Source organism: Cuculus canorus, chromosome 2 (genome assembly GCF_017976375.1).
Source record: "Cuculus canorus isolate bCucCan1 chromosome 2, bCucCan1.pri, whole genome shotgun sequence".
Classification (NCBI taxonomy): Eukaryota; Metazoa; Chordata; class Aves; order Cuculiformes; family Cuculidae; genus Cuculus; species Cuculus canorus.
The window spans coordinates 100019959-100041466 of NC_071402.1; the positions used below are offsets into that span (position 1 = coordinate 100019959).

At 37.5% G+C, this 21508-nt stretch overlaps 1 protein-coding gene across 1 annotated transcript in view; it reads right to left on the reverse strand.

Moving 5' to 3' along the window:
* Nucleotides 1-1407: 1407 nt before the first annotated feature.
* RECK (reversion inducing cysteine rich protein with kazal motifs) overlaps nt 1408-21508 on the reverse strand; it is a 56161-nt gene continuing 36060 nt past the window's right edge. The window contains 11 exon segments of the mRNA XM_054057115.1: nt 1408-1773; nt 3896-4051; nt 5675-5748; nt 7016-7226; nt 9491-9683; nt 11746-11917; nt 12435-12557; nt 14907-14963; nt 14966-15089; nt 15091-15101; nt 19218-19358. Of these exon segments, the coding sequence (XP_053913090.1) occupies nt 1558-1773; nt 3896-4051; nt 5675-5748; nt 7016-7226; nt 9491-9683; nt 11746-11917; nt 12435-12557; nt 14907-14963; nt 14966-15089; nt 15091-15101; nt 19218-19358 (1478 nt within the window). The 3' untranslated portion in view covers nt 1408-1557.

Here is a 21508-nt window from a genome sequence, read left to right on the forward strand (position 1 = left end):
CAACAGAGATCTGCTCGGAAAAGCAACTGAGGAAGGCTTCAAAGAAACTCACTCTGCTGGCTTCTAAGCATATACAGGAAGTCAGTCTGCTGTGGAGGAGTTTCAACCTTAAAGTTTAGGTACAAATTAGGTATTATAGTAATACTGTCCTTAACATTTGTGCAGATTTCCAGCTATACGTGAGATAAATTTCCAGCTGAGGTGAGAGAACTCTTCCAGTTCAAAACTGAGGATAACTGTAATCTTACCTAAGAGGGCCCCCATAAAGACATCTACATCCTTCCTTCTACAGTTAGTTGAATCTGACACTCAAGCTTAAAACTTAGAAGCATGTGACAAAGATTTGTTAAAAAAAACACCTCCAACCCCCCTCCCCCAAAATGTACATTATTTGGAAACATTAAACTGAGAGTCAGGAATGTATGTAACACCAGTTAGTTTTAAGTGTTGATTTGAGAGAGAAAAAAAATGTATGCTGTATCGCAGAATTCTAAGAAATATAATACATTTGTATACAAGGACACGACAAATGTTTTATTAAAATAAAGAGCTTTAATACTTTTGCACTTAAAAGATTTAGCAGAAAATAACTGCTACAAACATGCTACAAAAACATACATGTTTAAAAAGTTTTCAGTGCTTTCTTTCAAAGTTCAGCATTTTGGCAAAAGTAAGTTTTCCTGTATATACTTCAAATGTTGGCTATAATAATACTGATATAAAATACTTCACATAGGCTAAGGTCAGGTGCATAAAATACAATAAGTAATAAAACATACTGTTTGTATAAACTTTTAAAATATCAATTTCATTAGATAACATGCAATTACTGCAATATTTTAAATGGCACTTAAATATAGATACAGAAATTCTTTATAATTTTGCATCTGAGATTCTGAAATGTATAAAACTATAAAAAGAATGTATTTCTTCATTGAAGTCAGGTACTAGTACAGAGCTTGATTGTCATTTTACAAGCACTGAGCCCAATGTCCTGCAACTCTTCACTAGTCCAAGTAAAGATGTCTACTGAAATAGGCCCAGGGCTAGTTAGTGTTCTTAGTAATAAAATATGAAAGCATATTTACATGAGAATAAACTCTTAAGTTTTTGGTAAGGTAATTAAGTAGCAGCAATTTGTTTCTTCCAAAAATGATGTTTAAGATAGGTGCATGCTTTTCATTGTCACTGGTATTCATCTGAATAATATAAAATTAACATTCTTTAATATACTCAAAACACTGTTTTGTTCGTTGCTAAAAAAATCCTCTAAGATCCCTTCTCACAAAAATCATAAATCCATAATGTCAGAACCTTCCGGACTATGTTTCCAAGATCAATGGAAAACAATTTAATTGTGCTGAAACAGTTACCTGACTAGTAGTGGGCAGAAGAATCATCTTTCTCACGTTATTACAAATACTTTTAGTTCTTCATTGAAAAATATTAAGTTCATAAAATCTTCTACAATTTTTGTTCTGTGGTTCAGTGATCACCAGTTCTGAATGTCCTTCGCAAAAAAGCCAACTTCAATACTCATATGTATTTTCTACACAGTTATATATAATATATTAATCCTGACAAGGTGAATAAAATGCTTATGAACAGGGAGTGCAGAATAGGCATCACTTTAACAGAAGGAGAAGAAATGCTAAATGAAACTTGTACTTGAGATGCAATTAGAGCTGACAGTGGTACATGTGATGCTAATGTTGGGCTGTCTGAATTTATCAGCGACTCTATCTTTTCTGCTTCTTTATTGCAGGCTTCAATCTAAGGAAAAAAAAAAGTTATTACTTACCCTCTTGCCATGTAGAATGCCAACGCAAAAGTGTTGTTAGACAGCAAAATTCAGGAAAGGGAACCTGAGTTATTCCCATCAGCACATAAGATTTATGTAATTTTGAGGAGTATTTCTTAGAAAACTCTTATAATAGATTTTACTACTACGAAAAATACCGTGGAAGCCCTGAGTAACAGCAAAAGGGAAAGAGTTATGCAGGGTGATATGTTTTGAATGTTGATGCCAAAGAACTCACAGTATATTGTAATTAAAGTAAGTACCTCTAAAACTGAGGACTGACTTCCTGATTGACCAAAATACTGCCTTGAAGTCTACAACAGTGGAAAAATCAGGATTTTCTACTTATTGGGCTTTTTCTTCCCAATCAGGAAAAACCGATTTCTTTTATGGGAAGGGAAGAGAAGAATGGAAGTAATAGAAAAACCTGAGAAAATGGAGGTTTCCATTCCCCTACTGACATAATAATACTTATGAATTCATGTTAGAAAATGCAATTTTTCCACCTTACCCTCTAATGCAAGTTAGGAATCACTATAGTAATATGTCTCCTTAACAGCTTTGGAAAGCTACCTCTTATGATGTTTTAACTTCACAAACTTAATATCTAGATGCCCAAAGCTTTGAAAGTTGAGGAACTTCTAGCTCAACAACAGGTGTCACCAGTGGGATGAGCAGCTCCTCCCTGTTTTCAGGTGGCCTCCCTGATTTCAGAGAGTTCTCTCCCCAGGAGTCTGACAGCACCCGCTGCAGGTGGAGTGGGAGCTGACCAGACTGGCATGGCTCAAAACTTTGTTTCTTAAGTCCTGGTAACATTTTGGCTATTTCTGCTAAAGGAGGAGACAGAAGTTGGAGATGACTGGATTGCTCCAGTAGCATGGGCAAAAAACATACACACAATATATCCTCCTGAGAAACAACTACCCTATTTGATACTGCAGCTTGCAAGTTTATGACACTGATTCTATTCCCTAACACTATCCCATAACTGTAGCCCACCCCAGAAGCAATACTGACCACACAATTCCTAGATTGTAGGAATAAAATGGAAACGGGAAGCAGCCATCAATATAAAATAAACAAGGATAAAACCGGCCTGAGTTCTGCTTGTATTGTAAAAGATCAGACAAAGATTATGGGCAGGTTTTCTCTCCTCTTTCTTTTCAAAGCTAAATCCTTCATTTTATTCTAGTGCACATGAATATGTCAGGTAAAGGAACGAATCAGAGCATCTCACCTCCAAAGGGACTTCATTATAAAATGGTGTCAGCATGGCTAGGCAAAACTATTAGAACAACTATAAAATGGTAAAGAAATACGTTCCTTTTAACAGGGAGAAGATATCCTCAATGGTCTTGCACAGGTTAACAAGCAGATATTAAAACCCAAGCAACAGCTCCACGACAACAATAATGCCATACATAGACAAAGCCTTGCTCCTATTGCTTTGAACTGCTCCTAAGAAAAATCTGTAAGAACTTTGAACTCCCATTTTTCAGTTTACCTTTAGGTTTAGTACTGTGAGAGTTAGGCTCTTGTTTGCTAGCATGCGTTAGCTACAACACAGCAAGCTGGGCAGCCAATTGCAATGTTATTTCCTTTTCAAGTAGTAATGACATTTTGGGATCTCCCAGCACATTTTGTCACCAGGTAGAAAGGAATATCAAAACCAGAATGGTCTCAGAATAGTATCAACAGGTCCTCTTCAGTACCAACTAGTGCTTAACATCAAGGTATGCCCAATGTATTAATATGGTATCAAAATGTTTCCATTATATTAGCTATAGAAAGTTCAGGATTCTGCCTTATATTAATTTTTTAAAAATCATTCCACTCTATCTTTGGCGTTCCTTCACCTCCCCCTCTAATTTACCCACATCCAAAAGCCTCTTATCAGAAAAGCAGGATTCTCAAGACCCATTTTACCATCCATAATAGTAGCTATTCATATCCAACTCACTAGAGAAATCCCCACATATGCACTACACGGGAAAATGTACAGTTTTAGAACTGCTATATTGAAAATAGTGAAGTGTACACATATAAAAAAGAAGTAAATCCATGCTGGGTAAACAAAGTAATAACATAGTCTACCTGCAATGGTTTGGGGTTCTGATCCACAGGAATGATGAGAATCACAATTTCAGATTCTATGCTTAAGTATCCAAATACATCACACTGTGGCACTGAGACATGCAGGCGGATTTTTTCAAGTATGTCAAGTACTGTTATAGGCTTTTTATTTGTTACCTGGAATAAAACAAAGAACTTTGTTGATGATGGGATAGTATGCAAAATTACATTTCTCCACTTTATGTCATGCTAGAAAACTTGTTCCAGCCATTAAAATACGACTCAGTTCTAATCTCTAGCAAAAAAAAAAAAAAAAAGTTTTTTTCTTAAATTAACGATGGTTTTGATATGTGCTATTCTCCACCTCCATGGTTAGTATGTGTACGTATCATGTACCTCAAAATAATGTAAATGGTTATCTATTACAACAGTTTGTACTCTCATGCTGGGAAACAAGAGACAGAGCAGCACTACCAGCTGGCACTTCTTTCCCATCACAGAACTTGTTCCAAGAGCCACCAGAAATGAAGAGCTATGCCTTTGTGAAGGCAGATATATGTCTGTATGTACGGGAATATGTGACGTTTCAAGAGGACTACATAACTACCAGGTAAATATATTCTGCTCTTAAAATTCTGGTATCTGTATCTGACAAACAATAATTTGATCCTAGATGCTCAGTCTATTTAAGGATTGCCACACTTTAGAAGTTTTTCACCCTTTTTCCTGGTCAATTCTGGAGTGTTGAACAGTATAGACACCAACACAAATCCTTCACTTATGACTTCTGGTCATTCTGTTGTGATCTCTTTTCTAGCTTTAGCTGCAAGATATCCATCATTCTTATCCTACTGTAGTTTCATTTCTTTTAAGACCACTGATACAGGAACTCATCAAGTGGAAATCTGGGAAATCCAACGTGAATAAATTAGTGAGGTGTCAAACAACACTTCTATTACCAGATCTTTGAGGAATTTTCTTGTCATAGCCCCATTAAAACATAGTCTGACATTGGTATTTAAAAAAATAAAAACCAAGTGCAGATGCAAACATGAATTGTTTTGCTTCATGATTTCTATAATTATCATTATATTACTCTATTTTGTTGTGGTATTGTGCCAAAAATCAAGCGCTCTGCTCTGTTTCATATATTGAAGCACAAAAGCAGGGACAATCCTTTTATAGACCACATGGGGAGCCTGGGCTCTATGTTGTGTTCAGTGATAGGCAATCAACATCAGAAGATCTTACATTGGAGGTTTTCAAAGAGCAGCAACGCTAGTGTCTAACTTAGAGATGTTTAATTAAGCCCCAGCATTTTAGTTGATGAGCAACAAAATCAGTGCCAAATATCTAGATAACCCAGAAAGTGTAAAACAATCAAATTTAAACATAAGACAATGTCAGAACTAAGTTATGTACATTAGGAAATATTGAGTTAGCAGAATAATATTAACAAAATGGCCATAAATAACAAATATGCATTGTATTACTACCATGAGATAGATGCAGTTCCATATTGTTTGTCTTTACCTATCACAAGTAATTTAAACTGCAAACCTGAATGTGCTTGTTTGTGCCTACTCTAATTCTGTTTTGCTTTGCATTTTAATGAAATGTCTATACCTGATATTAAGAAATAAAGGAAAATATAAGAAGTATAAAGAAAAAAACCTCAAACCACACGCTATCCACTGAAAAATAATTGGTTTTATAATGTGTTAACTTTTCAGGAGAGAGTATATAGTAACTTGTCTTTTCCATGTACCATTTAACATAAGGCAAGATTAAACTGTTTACCCTTGCAAAGGTATCCAGCTTGTCTTTGTCATATAAGATTCTCAGCATTCCAGCACATAGCGGACAGCAGGCTCCTACGTGAATAAAAAAAAAAAAATCTCAGAAATAACAGCAAATGTCTTTTCACTTTTAAGTAAGCAGGGGTCAAAAGCCGAACGTTAAATGAGACTGAATATAGCAAAACTACCAAAGCAAAGTAAATCTTTCAATTTGATAGCAGAATTGCACAATGTCTAAGACTTTTTAATGTTGAAAATACTTATAATGGTAAAAGCAGTCACCTTTCAACACTCATTTACTACTATCCACATGAAGCAGCAAGATGAATTTTCATTTGTTTCATGATGATACATTGTGGTAAGGAAAAAACAGAAACGAATTTCAAGAGCTGAATTAGCTAGGATGTGACCGAAGCAATTATGCACACTACAAACACTAATTTATGCAGTTATACCATGTTGGAGCTTAGAATCTTTATGTAATATGAGGTGAAAGGACTTGTCTGACAGCTTCACATTTAATGCAGAAGCATGCAATATTTCTCTTACTGTTTTTCCTCACTATCTCAGAAACCAAAGGGCTAACATTTCAACTTCCTACCCATGACTGTATATTTAATTCATTCCTTCAATCTATTACATGCACTTCATATTGACAGAGTGACTTCTATAACACTATCATACAGAACACAAAAAAGGAGCCTTTTTCAAATCAGTGAATGAGAAAAATGCGTAAAACTGTTTCTTTCTAAAAACTGAGCTTTCCTTGTTCTCTGCATTACCTGTGATTAGTTACTGTTTTATAAGGGAAGTGTTTGTGAAAACAATAAAAAAACACTTCAAAACAGCACAACTGCAAAATTATTCCTACTGTGTTTCTCTTTCACAGTACTGTATATACATAAGCTATCTTACTCTGCCTTCCAATAATATAATCTTTGTTCTTCTGGGAACTTGACTTGGATGACAGTTTGGCCTTCCAGTGTGGTACTTGTGCTGCCATTTCCAAAAAATTACTTGTCCGATTCCCAGTGACATTTTACCCTAGACATCACAGAACTCATTTATTTCTCCCAAACCACTCCAACAGGGACAGCTGCAAGTTTCTAAAGACTGAAGGAACATGACTCCTAAAGCCAAGGCCTTTCCACTTCAGAACTGCTTGGCCAAGTCCTGATACTGGCTTGTTCTAGCCCTAAGTAAAGATCTCTACTTCATCCTTTCTCTTAGATGCCTCGAAGTCACAATGGAAGACAATATTTTTCCAAACATACACCCATTTATACACAGAGCCTGGAGACCCTCTCCACCTGCAGTAAACTTGAACAATGAATTAACATACCTGGTGCAACTACTGGTTTGCAGCCAGTAGCAGAAAGCGGGGGACATTTAACAAAGGCACACTCTGTATGAAAACCGTAGTCTGAGAGAACACCTACAGCCTGGCAGGGTCCGTAATAGTCAACAGCCACACGGTCGGAATAGGCAGCACAGACGCTGCTGTAGGTTTCCCCGTTATGTCCACATACAGGTTCCACCAACTTGCAAAATGGCTGAAACACATGGAAATGTTTCAAAGATCACAACATTCATGCTACAGGCAAAATTTCAGAGTAGTTTTAACATTAGGAAAACCAAAGTTACGGAGAATTTGCTGATAATGCTGTCAAACATTCAAAAAGTAGGAAATCTAGACTAAATAACCTGCAAATTTATGAATCGGTAATAAATGCAAAGAATAAGAACTTAAAGAAGGTGACCGAAAAACATAAGTTGGAATCTGAGAAACGTACAATGCGATGTTTTGCGAAACAACAATTTTTGTTCTGTGCTAATGCTTAAGAGAGATGACCATGTCATAAACTAACCTGCTTATTAAATTAAAGATTACTATAATTGTATTAAATAAGAAACAAGAATTTCACTAAAAATTTAGTTTACATTATAGTATTTATTGATTAATGTTTTAATGACTTATTAAAATTTTATTGATTCATTCATCTCAATGTCTTTTGGTGTTCTTAGAATTCAGTGTGTGTTTCCACACATGTTCAATCATCATCCCTGGTGGTATTTAAAAGACATATAGATGTGGTACTTGGGGACATGGTTTAGCAGTGGATTTGGCACTGTTATGTTTATGGCTTGACTTGATCTTAAAGGTAGTTTCCAACCTAAATGATTCTATGATTCTATGTATTTCTAACTAGACACCTCTGTCAAAAGTATGTTTTTGGACCTTTACACCTATAAAAATAGATCTGTTGTGTCCATTTTCTCTCAGAAAAACATCTGACGTCATTTGATTCAAACACGTGTAAAAGTCAAAGAAAACTGTAATATTGCTTCTTCCTATCCCACCTGTGCATGTATATTAGTCCAACACATTCAAGAGGTCAAATGCCAATAAACTTAAGCCTCTGAACATGGACATAAGCAAATGGAATTGCTGACTCCTTCCAGACAATGTATGACTAATACTTTGTCCAAAGTCTTGTGAAATGACACAACTAATTCCATAAATTCTTCGATAATTTCTTTAATCCATAATTTCTAAATATTTTATTGAACGAATATTTCAAGTAAGTCACCATAGTTATATGAACACTATATATCCTCTAACATAACAAGACAATTACAGCTTCTATGTTATACACCTAAGCTAACAACAGAACAGATAGAGAACAAGTAAATGCGAGCACTCCATTTGTTTCATATCTTGCAGCCATCTTCCCTATAAAAGGAAGAGTGAAAACTTAAAAGCTATCGGTGTCAAAGATTTTGTGAATGTGGATACAACTAGACATATAATTGTTGGAGAGAAAATACAGCCATGCAATATTCCTTTAATTCTTACTGTTCAACAGCTGAACATTTTCTGAGTATCTCATGAGATATCTGATGTATAATGAGAAGAATTATCTGTACTTAATGAGGTTGCTGAAAAAGGGCAAGAAAAAGATTGTATAAAGACAGAAAGCAGAACCTATAAGTGGGTTAAAAGAGCAATAGCATTTATAACACAGGAAAACTCTGAAAAAATGTTCTGTACTTTTAAGAATTCCCACCAGTTGAGACCAAGAGAAGGTCTCAAATTAATATTCATAATTTGAGAAAAAGTCTGGAGATGAACAGTCTATCAACAGTAAAGCCAGCAACTTTGAAAAGACTAGCTCCTGATTTTTCTTGTAAGCTATAAAAATAGCTTCTCAACCAAGACTGTAGGGAGTTAGTGGGATGGAAAAACTAAACCAAATCCCAATCCTTCTCAGGGATTTATATGAAGACTAATCCAGTCCAGATTAAAGAAGATATCACAGACTTTCTAGTCTCCCACACAACTTAGCTGTAAATAGCTTCTGAAAAATAAACTTGGTAAACCCAGGGCACAATCACACAAAACAGTAAGGACGTTTATGACTAGGCATTAATTTAATTTAAAACAAGTTCAAGTCGCCAAAAACTAACATTTAACTAACCAAGGAATGGCATTAAATACTGCAAACATGCCTCAGTGCAAGCTTTAATAATGAAAAATATAGGACGACTTAATATAAATATCAGAGTATTATCCCCAAGAAAGCCTAACCAAATCTTTTAAATGGTTTTGATACAACTGTTAACTAAACCAGAGAAACAATTGACAAAATTCTGAATATAATTTCAGAAGACAATTTTTTAGACTAGTGAAAATTGAATTTTTAAAGGATTACTTTCAATGACAACATTTTTGTAAGCTATAAAAACAAGAATATTGCAAAACTGAACATTAAAGAACAGATTAGGTTTGATATTCATTGCTAGAACCACTTCCTACCTGGCATGGTCCTCGGTATGCTAAACTTTTTCCTTTTTGGTACAAAGTACACAAGTTGCTATATTCCACATTCTCTGTGTCACAAACAGGATCCCGTGTCTGGTCACAATTTAACTGCCTTGGCACACATTCATGCTGGCTACATTCAAACTTTCCAAAACTAGTCAAGCAAACTTGTTTTTTTGGTACGCACCTGCATAAAACATGAATTTCGTATCATGTCATAGGACTTCTTTTTAAGTCTCAAAACATTCACAGAAAAGACTTTCAGTTAAATCTTTTCCAGTGCTTTACAGCTAATTATGGTTCATCAGAGCTGCAGGAAATACATGTGATGAAATATTATGAATACCCAGTTTCAGGTCTCATCACAAACCTGAAACTGGTTCACACCACATTTAGTCAATGTATGTGAATGCAACTACAGTTTCCAAAATTAACCTTCCACTGAGTACTTTCCAATGGATTTTTGAAAAAGGTTTGGATAAACTTATTCCCTACTCCCAAGCTTCATTTTTTTTAAGTGTATATTTAAGCAAAACTAGAGAAAACAATGAAAGCAATGAACTGGCCAGAGAAAAGATTATATTGCAGAGGTCTAGTTGCACTCTTCCTTGTGAAAACAAGACTTATAAGATAATATGGTTTCAATTACAAATATCTACCTGAATACCAGATTGGTAGGTTCAGTATATTATATCACATCCGCTCTTGGGGATGACTACAATCAAATGTGAAAATCTAGTATTAACATAACTTCCTTTTATTGGAATGTCATCCCTCTCAAGCCTTCAGAGCAATAAGCATTCTTTCCCCTTTATATTATGCATGTACAACCTGTGGTCATATCTGCAACACATTTGCCATATGCCCTGCAAGACACCTCTGCTACAGAAATGAGAGCCAATAGAGCCTGATGACTCTAATGAAGTCAGAGACTGATGGAAGGTCAAATGGCTTTTTAAACAATCTACTCCTTCCATAAATAGCAATAATATTTATTGTTTTATTGTTTTATTTATCCAACAAAATAAGTGGATAGTGTATAATATACTGTTATTGTCTTGGAGTGCTACTGTCCAATGCATTACACATTTTCCTTTTATATTAGGGAAGACTCAAATTCTGAGATTTAAACACTTCACAAGTGGACTTTAAAGTCTGAAATAGATTCTAAACACTTCAGAGACATCCTATAACGCGGATGCTTAGTTTACGCTACATTAGTGAACTGATACAGAAAAATGTATTGTGTACAGTCCTTTACTGAAACTCCAAGCTGAGGTTCTAAGTGAAATGGTAAAACTGAAAAACCTCTCTATATTTTTCAAATTAAAAATACAAGAGCTTAAAAGTCTATTTCCAGAATGCAGCTTTGTAATTCCAGTTTTCAATGCTGTGTGATGACTTTTAGAGCTACAGGACTACAGTGATTTCTTTTCAGTTTTCTAAATCAAGGCATTAAAGTGCTGAAAAAGGAAAAAAATAAAATTTCTATAATCAGTTTTCAAGAAAAGACAGTATTACACAACTTCTTTTCATGGCTTTCTTCCAATACAGAAAGACATACAAATTCAAAGGAGGCTGCAGTATTGCACAATACTGAAAAAAATGAAGACAGAGACAAATACTATGAGTTATGGACTTGGATTTTTGTAAGACAGGTCAGATTTTCTTTTCTCTTGACAGTAGTATAGAGCATATTTTTGTGCTAATATGTTTGTCTATACAGTTTTTTTTTCTGACATTGAAAAAACAGAGACTGTACAGATAGAGTTCATAAGAGAAACTCAACCCTTCCACAGTGCTCAATATTTTTAAATTTCAGAGACAAATGCACAGATTATTAACTGAGTAAGCAAGACTAAATCCAAGTCTTGAATTCAGATGTGGGTTTCTTTTTTAACTGCTATTAGAAGGTGTGAAACAAATTAATAAAATTACACTGCCATTTCAACAAAATTTGGCAAAATTTGATTGTCCCATTTTTGAAAGTATACATTAATGATCTTTTATTGCTAAAACTGAGATCTGCATAAATGAATTTAAATGATGTAGCACTACATAAACAAAACAAAGAACTGGCACTTATTACAGTCCATTACTAACTATGGTAAATAAAAAGTTACTTCAAGTGGTTACTTTTACTGAAGTACTCAAAAAGTAAAATGTTACAATATCAACACATTCAAAGTAAATCTGATTCACAAGTAGATGATGCCAAAGAAAAGCTTAAAAATATATTCTGCTTTTACCTCTGATTTTTATTACAAGGGTTAGGGTTACAAGGATCCTTGGAAATGCATGATCCAAATTCAAACTGATTGTCCTGGAGCCCAACACAACGAGCTATACATGCACTTGGGTATGTGCGTCCATTTTGACCACATACTGGCACAAACTGATCCACACAGTTACATGGTAAACCTGTGAAAGCAACACACAAAACAGGAATTTGGTGCATGCTTACTTTCTATGACAGAAGATACAGAAGTGATCACTAAGCTATCTTTGCCTTGCAGCAAATACTAAGATATGCCATATATTCAGTCACTTCCTCCCTCCTGTAATTTAACAATGCTATAGCACATATGCACTTATAAGCAATAAGAAGGAAAGTTTGCGTCCTGCCTCCTTGCTAATTCTACTCCACTTTCTCCACTTCTTCTCCATACTCCTTACCTCTTGTTCCTAGTGGCATTACCCTGTCTCTGCCTATTTTTACCTATTACCTGAGGTTTTATTTTTTTAATACTAATTTTTTTTTTTTTCTAAAGGCATGTGTTTATTCTGAAGTGCAGATTGGACATGAGTCCAAATAGTTAAAAGAACACATTAATAACAATTATCAGTTATTTTCCATTAATACCACAGAAAGAATTTAGAAGCTAATCCTCACACTTCAGAATATTAAGCTTATAGTTTCCACAGTTTGGCAAGTTACCCGTAAACTTCCGACGTTCATCTTCTGAACTGTGCTCAGTTAGACACTGACGCGTAGAACACACCAAGTTCCCAGCAAAACATGAACATACGTTACAATCTATATTAAATGATGTTCCATGGCCTTAAAATAAAAGAAATTAAGTGAATGCTTACAATTGATACAAGAAGACAATATAGTCACATATACCACATATATATTACGTTTTCAATATTAATTGTTCCTGTAATTTCCCTTATGCAGTTTCTTTGCACATTGAAATACCTATCTTCTCTTAGATTTCTAGTTTTGCTTTATTTATTTAAATAATTTGTCTGTTCACATGTGTTTTTGATTAATTAGTTAAGCAACCACTCTATCTTTTCAAAGCTTGTATAATTAAAGAACAATCTAAAGCTGCAAACTGACATACACTCAGAGAACAGAAGGGACAGTGTAGTACACAGTATTAGGTTCGTGCAAAAATAACTGCTATTTTTAACTATCAACTTTAAAGCAGTACATCTCAACTTAGAATAAAATGTATTAATAGAAATAAGAGTGATTAGAATCTATACATATTTGCCAACAAGAAACAAGTCTATTTATTCCAGTAGCACAGAACACTGGAGTCCTGGAACTGATTAATTTTTTTAAGCCATTTTGAGCTGCTGCTTGGCTGTGGAAAACCTTCTCTTGCAGGAAGTTGTTGACATGCTTGAAGACACGGCAATCGGTGGGAGAGAGGTCTGGTGACTAAGCTGGGTGAGGTAAAGTATTGTAGCACAGTTTGTGCAACTTCCACAGAGGCATTTGTGAAACATGTGGTCAGGCACTGTCCTGGAGAAGAACCGGTCCTTTTCAACTGACCAGTGTTGGACATAAACACTGCAGTTCTTTGTGCGTTTTGTTGATTTCTGCTGTGATGGTTTTGCCAGGATTCAAGATGCTGTAGTGGATGATTCCACTTGCTGACCAAACAGTGACCATAACCTTCTTTTGATGTAGCTTCAGTTTGAGGAACTGTTTTGGTGTTTCACATCCATTTTCTGTCCCATGTCACAATGAAATCAAGAAATGAATTGCAAAAGAAATGCAGAACAGACTTTGTAATGGCTGTTTTTTAATTTTCATTCAGCTCACGTGGCACCCATTTGTGAAGCTTTTTTGATTTTCCAGTTTGGTGCAGATGTCGAACAACTGTTGAATGGTCAATGTTTAGTTCCCCTGCCACCTCTCGAGTTGTTTTGCATGGATCCACTTCAATACTGGCCCTCAACTCGTATCATAGGACGTCCATGACCATCCTCATCTTCACAGCTCTCATTTCCATTATGAAATTTTTAGAACGAATGTTGAGGTGCATGTTCATCGACAGTCCCCTGCCAAATGCTTGGTTGATATTGCTAGAAGTTTCTGCTGCCTTACGTCTTCCTTTGAACTCATACAACAAAACTGCTCAAATTTGCTTTTTTCTATTTTCAATTTGACAGCATAATATAAAAAGGAATAAATGGTAAAACCAAAACCATTAGCATAATGTCTCTCCCACAGGAAACAATTCTCCAAGGACTTCTCCAACATGAGTCCTTGCCACGGGCTGCAATCCTCCACAACCTGCTCTAGTATGGATTTCCATGTGGCCCTGGTCTCCTTTGTGAGCCTCCGTCTGCTCCAGTGTGGGGTTTTCCTCAGGCTGCTGGTGGACATCCACCAGGACTCCTCATGAGCTGCAGGGTGACAGCCTGCTCACTCATAGTCTCCTCCATGGGCTGCAGGAGAATCTCTGCTCATGTATCTGGAGCACTTCCTCCCGCTCCTTTGCCACTGCCCTTAGTCTGCATAGTTGTTTCTCTCGCATCTGGTGTCTGCAGGGCTGTTCCTCCCACATACCTTTTCTCTCTCTCCACCAATCTGCCAGGCTAGACAGGCCCAAGTCATTCAATGAGCCCTGGCAGCCTGATCAGAGGCTGGGAGGTGGGGGGGAAGCAGCAGGGACATGCATCCCACTCAAGCCTTTCCCCTCTCTCTGCTGCTGCCCCTTCATTGTTTTTTTCCCCCCATTTTTAACTAAGTTATTACAGAGGCATCACTACCATTGCTGAGAGGCTCAGCCTTAGCAGCAGGTGGGTCCTGCTCCAGAGTCAGTGGTCCTGGCTTCTGGCAGCTTCACACAGAAGCCACCCATGTAGCCCCCTCCTGCCCAGCTTCCAAAACCTTGCCATGCAAACCCAGCACAGCGGTGTATTATGAACACACTTTACACAGGATTTTCATTGGTTGAGACAGACACAGTTCAGTATTGATTTAAACAATGGAACCCTCTATCATATGCAAGAATTAAACAAGCATTATATATAGGGATGCAAACATTAACTTTTGTGTTTTCTGGTAAAGCTCTGCATTCAGATCCTGTGGGTCTTCATATATGTGCCCCAAAATTCATTGCTTAAGGAACAGCTGATGCATAAAGATGATAGTTACTTAGACTACTTTTCCTGTGTCCTCCCACAATGCATGACTTTTTGGAGGTCAACAAAACGCATCTCCCATGCAGTTTTTCTGCAATCCACTATGTCCACAGGTACAAATCTTGTAACAAACCAATCATCGCCAGCTGAGGATGGAAACCTGAATAAGTGTACCTTGACGGACAATAAAATCTGAAGCTTCTCCCCAGTTTGCAACCTACATACAAGACAGATTTTAACTAATGTTGAGTAAATACTATGGCAAATGTCGCTACCAAAAAATAATTACTACTTTTTGACTTGTTAAAAGCTAAGATGTTCCTAAAGCAGTCTTGCTCTCGCCCTTTTGAAGAAATTCACTCATTTCATAGAGGCAGCAATTGGCTAGAAATAGCTGATATTTGCTTGAGAGAAGGTTCTGAAGTACCAGTAGAAATGTCACTTCAGAGAAAAAGACTGGTAATTCCAACAATTCTCAAGTAATCTCATTTTCCACAGTTCTGTTGTAGTATGAAAGATACGTGATATAACAAATATCATGTATGCTTCACTCTCTCCAATACACAAACTGAATTAAAGCGTCTCACAAGCAAAGCCCAGCCACTTCCCCGCTCTCATTTATTTCACTATATCTTCCTTCCCTACTTGTATCTCTTTTGTGAGCACTGAAGGACTCTCATAGGTAGATGTGAAGAGAGGAGAAAGGGAGAAAAAGGAAGAAAACTGGATAAAAGAAAAAATGGAAAAGAAGAAAAATGGTTTTAAAAAATCACAAAGAATCAATAATAAGCGAACTAGAAGATTAGAAATACCATAGAAGTGATGAACTGCAACAAATCCCCCAAAACTTTCAACCAATAAAAAGACTGAACTCAAACATGAAAACTCAGCTTCCAACTTTTACAGGAAGTAAACTGTCTCTTTGAAAGCTCTGGGTAAGCTTGTTTTTCCGATCAAATGACTTCTGCAGCAAGTGAAGACAATAAGACCCCTATAGTAATAATACTCAGTTTTTTCAGAAAACCAAAAATATTTTGTAAGGGTTACAGAAACATAACCAAAACAATGTCCCTAGGCTCACAAAGGAAAAAAAAGAGCTGAAGCCTATCCTCACTTTTAGAAGACTACAAGTGTAGCAGATACATGAGTGAAACAATACACAGTTTTCCTCTTTGTAATCAGAAATCATTGGAGAAATTGCTGATCAGCCACAGAGCTGCTGGAATGAAAGAGGCTCAGGAAACTTATGCGAGACACTTAGAGCAAAGTTCTCTATTACTTCCCCATAAACGAGGCTCCTTCATGGAATTCAGCAGGTCTCGACTCAGCCACGCTGGTGTCTTCCCTTCCCTGCCAGACTTCCTAAATCTCAAGCACTCAGTCCCCAGATGTCCACCTCTGTGGTTACCATCATAGAAAGCCACTAGGTTGTTCATACAGGACTCGCCCCTGGTGAAGCCATGCTGGCTGCCATTAATCACCTGCCTGTCCTCCACGTGCTTTAACATAGCTTCTAGTAGGATCTGTTACGTGATCTTTCCAGGTACAGAGGTGAGACTGACAGGTCGGTAGTTCCCAGGGTCATCTTTTCACCCTTTTTAAAAAATGAGGACAATGTTACCCTTCTTCCAGTCACCAAGGACTTCTCCTGATTGCCATGACTTTTCAAATATCACGGAGAGTGGCTTGACAACAACATCGGCCAGTGCCCTCAGGACTTTAGGATGCATCTTATGAGGTCCCACAGATGTGACTGGACGTCCGTAAAGCCTTTGATATTGTCCCCCACAACATCCTTCTCTCGAAATTGGAGAGACATGGATTTGGTTGGTGGACTGTTAGGTGGATAAGAAACTGGTTGGATGGTCATATTCAGTAGTGGTCAACGGCTCAATCTCCATATAGAGATCTGTGACCAGTGGTGTCCCTCAGAGGTCTATACTGGGACAAATGCTGTTTAATATCTTCTTCAATGATACTGACAGTGAGATTGACGGCACCCTCAGGAAGTTTGCAGATGACACTGAGCTGAGCAGTGCTGTTGCCACACCGGAAGGACAGGATGAGCTACACACCAGAGTGACCTGGACAGGCTGGAGAAGTGGGCCTGTAAGAGCCTCATGAGGTTCAACAAGGCCAAGTGCAAGGTCCTACACTTTTGTAGGGGCAATCCCCGATTTCAGTACAGGACACGGGATGATGTAATTGAGAGCAGCCCTGCAGAGAAGGACATGGGGGTGCTGGTCAACACGAGCTGGCAATGTGCACTTGCAGCCCAGAAAGCCAACTGTATCCTGAGCTGCATCAAAAAAAGCATGGCCAGAAAGTTGAGGGAGGTGATTCTGCTCCTCTATTCCTCTTTTGTGAGGCCTCATCTGGAGTATTGTGTCCAGTTCTGTAACCCTCAATATAAGAAGGATGGGGAATTGTTGGAATGGGTCCAGACGAAGGTTACAAAGATGATCAGAGGGCTGGAGCACCTCTCATATGAACACAGGCTGAGAGAGGTGGGCTTGTTCATCCTGGAGAAGCAAAGGCTTCAAGGAGATCTTTTAGTAACCTTCCAGTACCTGAAGGGGGCCTACAAGAAAGCTGGGGAGGGACTGTTTACAAAGGCTTGTACTGATAGGACGAGGGGCAATGGCTGTAAACTGGAGAGGGGCAGATTTAGACTAGACAGAAGGAATTCTTCACTATGAGGGGGCTGAGGCCCTGGCACAGGTTGCTCAGGGAAGTTGTGGATGCTCCCTCCCTGGAGGTGTACAAGGTGAGGTTGGACGGGTCCCTGGGCAGCCTGATCTAGTGGGATGTGTCCCTGCCCGTAGCAGGGGGGTTGGAACTAGATGATCATTAAGGTCCCTTCCAACCCAAACTATTCTATGATTGTATGATTCAGTTCAAAAATCAGAGTCACCCTCACCCATTCAGTCTCTCTCAACACAGGTGATCTCTCATGTCACTGAATGATACTTCTTGCTTTAAAGGAAGACGAAAAATTGTGGCAAGCACTACTGGTGTCTAAGGTAGAACAATGAAGGGGCTGTAGAAGTTGGGCATCATAAAGTCTCTCCCACTTCCTTTTGTAGATGTGATCCATGTTATCAACACCAACCAAGCCTGCCATTTCAAAGTTAGATAGCTGAAACTCAATCCGCATGAGGCTCTCTCCCTAGTCAGCTCACATTTACACATAGCGCAGAAGTTACACAACACCTATGTTCTAAAAAAGTAGTTACCAAATGACCACAAATGCCCTTCCAGTGAGGCGTACCTACATTAAAAATATCACTTAATGCAGTCACTTGTGTACCATTGCATCTCCAGACATCATCTGTAATAAGAAGCAGTACTGTGGGCCTTGTGGAACGACAAAGCAGCACAAGATCCATTATTCATATTTTTGTTTTTTCCTGAAGTCGGTGTCTTTCTTGCCTCAAAACTGCAAGTCTACATACAGATTTGGGAGAGACACAGAGCTAATCTACCTTGCAGTTCTGCCCTTTTCTCCAGTCAATGTACTGTCCTACCAGTCATTAAAGATGACGTGGCAGAGATGCTGCATCAGCGCTGCAAGCTCAAGCAGTAGAGAGAAGAAAGAAGAGGCACATAAATCATGTGCCATGTTGCTTCATTGCCAAGCCCTAAACTTAGGCACTCTGAATCCAATGAAGCAGCAAGAGTGAAGCTCTTACGAAAAAGCTTAGATATTAATTTACTCAGACTGGAACTAGTTACCCATGAGCTGCTGGAGAGATTCCAAGAAATTGACCTGGTCTATGAAGAAGGATTTGTGACAATTACAAATGCATATCCCAGGATACCTTGCATCGCATTGGAGACTCAGAGCCGTCAAAATGTCCTCCCAAGACTGACAGCCTCATTTCATTAATTTCGAGGATATAATGACAATGTCCACTTATTTCACTAGTAAGGAAAATAATGCAGATATGGCTAATAATGTCTGGAAATACAGAGTATATATGTCACGGTGTTTGCAGAAGCAGTGAGCTGCATTGTATTTGCAGTATTGCATGCTTGTAATTTTAAATACAGGCAGGCTGCTCAGAGATCACGTATGGATATTTATTCCTTCTGAAGCAACATAAGTAATATATCTTCTAATAAGACACTATTTTACAGTGGATAATAAAAATAGAAACACACGAAGAAATGAAAAAAGGTAGACAGTAGGCTACAGCTTTTGAAAACAAAAGATAATTGTGATAATAGTTCTTCTGGGATATCAGCAATTCACTTTAAAACTTTGAACAAAATTTCAGTAACATATTGCTATCAACAAAATTCAGGTAATCAGAAGTCCAAACCCACTTACCTGGCACACACAAATATGGAAGGCATAGTTCTCCAGACTGACACCCTTTTCTATTTACTTCACATAACTGATTAGTTGGACATGGATTTGGATTACATGGATGTGTTACATCTTCCACAATGTTACCTAAAGAACTTGGACCTGGAAACACAATATACATTATCTATATTGATTTAAATAAGCTTTATTTTTCTTCAGTAAAGCACAGCATTTCTTACCTCCAGTAAAATCACATTTTTGGCAATTCTGTGAAATACTTTTAATTTTTTTTTAACTATACTTGTAGAAGCTACATGACAAGGTAGTTAACTTATTTAAAAAGGTTAGTCCTTAATCCTGGAAATAGTGGTCCAGATGACTCTTCACAAGGAAAATACATTTCCTCCGTTTTGCCTCCCCAATAATTTTCTACATACGACAAAAATACAAGCTGACAATGACCAGCAGTTTAATCAAGAGAAGTCCCATTGTCATGATTAACAAATTGGAGATTTAAAGTATACTTGATATTTAATCAAGTTTCCTGCCATTGATAAACTTTCATTTCTGTTTTCCCTTTAACGCGCTGATACTGAACTCCTGTTACAAGATTAAGGAAAGTGAAGACAACACAAGAAAAGCAGCAGCTAAATGGAAAGAACTGCCTAAAGCTTCAATACATTGTCTCTTAGGGAACAATTTATTTGTTGAGGAATGCTTTCAGCTGCAGCTCTTAATAACGAAAATTTTACTAGTTTCAAAGTTCCTGGGATTCTGAGAAAGAAATACCAAAAATTAATTTGATAGAATGTCCAAAATGGATAAATCCTGTAAAGCTACCTAAGTCTAAATCCTACAGAGATAAATATGCAATAATAACTAATAATAGAGAAGGGTAGATTTGGAAAATAATGTATAATGATGCATTAAATGAAATCTAGAACCAAGAACAAATTTTACCACAATTATATTCCACACAGAAAGATAAAACATATTAGAAAAAAAGAGAACTGCAAAAACTTCATCTTTCCATAAATCTACTAAATGTATGTTCTGTTGCCCCAAGAGTTAAATTGGTTTTTGGTTATTCTAACACAGTTGAAGAACAGAGTTTATGCACTTGGCAAAAGTCTAATTTTGTATATGAAGAAGTTGTGCTCTAAGTCATGCTATTGTTTAAGTGGTATTTATTTGAGATCAGTTCTCCCAACCATGATCCAGCTTTTACTCTGCAAACAAATAACGCTAGTCATTTTATTATTATAGTACTATTTGGCATGTAAGATGACTTCTTAAACAACAGATTTTTTGTAAAGTAAGGTTAATGAGTCTATCTTCAAGTAAGTAAAAATCATTGAACTTCAACAAGCCAGATGGTAGAGATTAGTGTACTTGCACTGAATATATGAAGTCCCTAAAAGAGAAGTGTGATGGGTTAGCCTTGGCTAAGGCCCAAATTCCCACTCAGTCCCCCCACCCCAAAGGGAATGGGCATAAAAAAATCAGTTGAACAGGAACAGAAAATCTTGGGAGTTGAGACAGGTGGACTGTGAAGGAACTACTATTATGGGCAAAACTGAACTGACTTGGGGAAAATTACTTAAATTTATGGCCAAGTAAATAAACATATAATTACAGATTCGGGGAGTAGAAACAAAAAGAAAAGTATAAAGCAACTTGTTTCTTCCTCCCTTTCCCAGGCTTACCTTCACACCTTCAATACAGATTTCTCTGCCCCTGCTCCAAGTGATGCAGTGGGGACTGGGAAGGAGGGGATGATGATGACTATGGTCAGTACACACCAGTTTCTCTCTGCCACTTGATTCCTTGTCACACCTTTCCTCTGCTCCAGCATGGGCCTTCCATGGGCTGCAGCTTCCTTCAGGGTACACCCATCTGCTGGGGCATGGTGTTCTCCATAAGCTGCCTCGTGGTTACCTGCTCTGCCATGGTGCACCTCCCTTCTCCTCTGATCTTGGTGCTACCTCTGTTGTTTCTCACTCTTCCTCTTCCCTTCTCCTCTACCTGTCTGCCACTTTTTGTCCTTTCTTAAATATGTTTTCACAGAGGCACCACAAACTTTGCTAAGGGGCTCAGCTTTGGCCTATAGTGCCCATTGCCAAGCTGGCTGTATCTGGCACAATGCTGTCCCTGCAGCCTCCACCACTACCAAACAACCTTGCCAATATACTTCTAATACAAGAAGGAATAAACATCATGAATTATGGCAATTAAAAAAAATATTTTTTCTCTAATATGCTAAACAAAATGTCCCAAATTCAATATGATTTCTTTTAAAAGAAATAATGGAA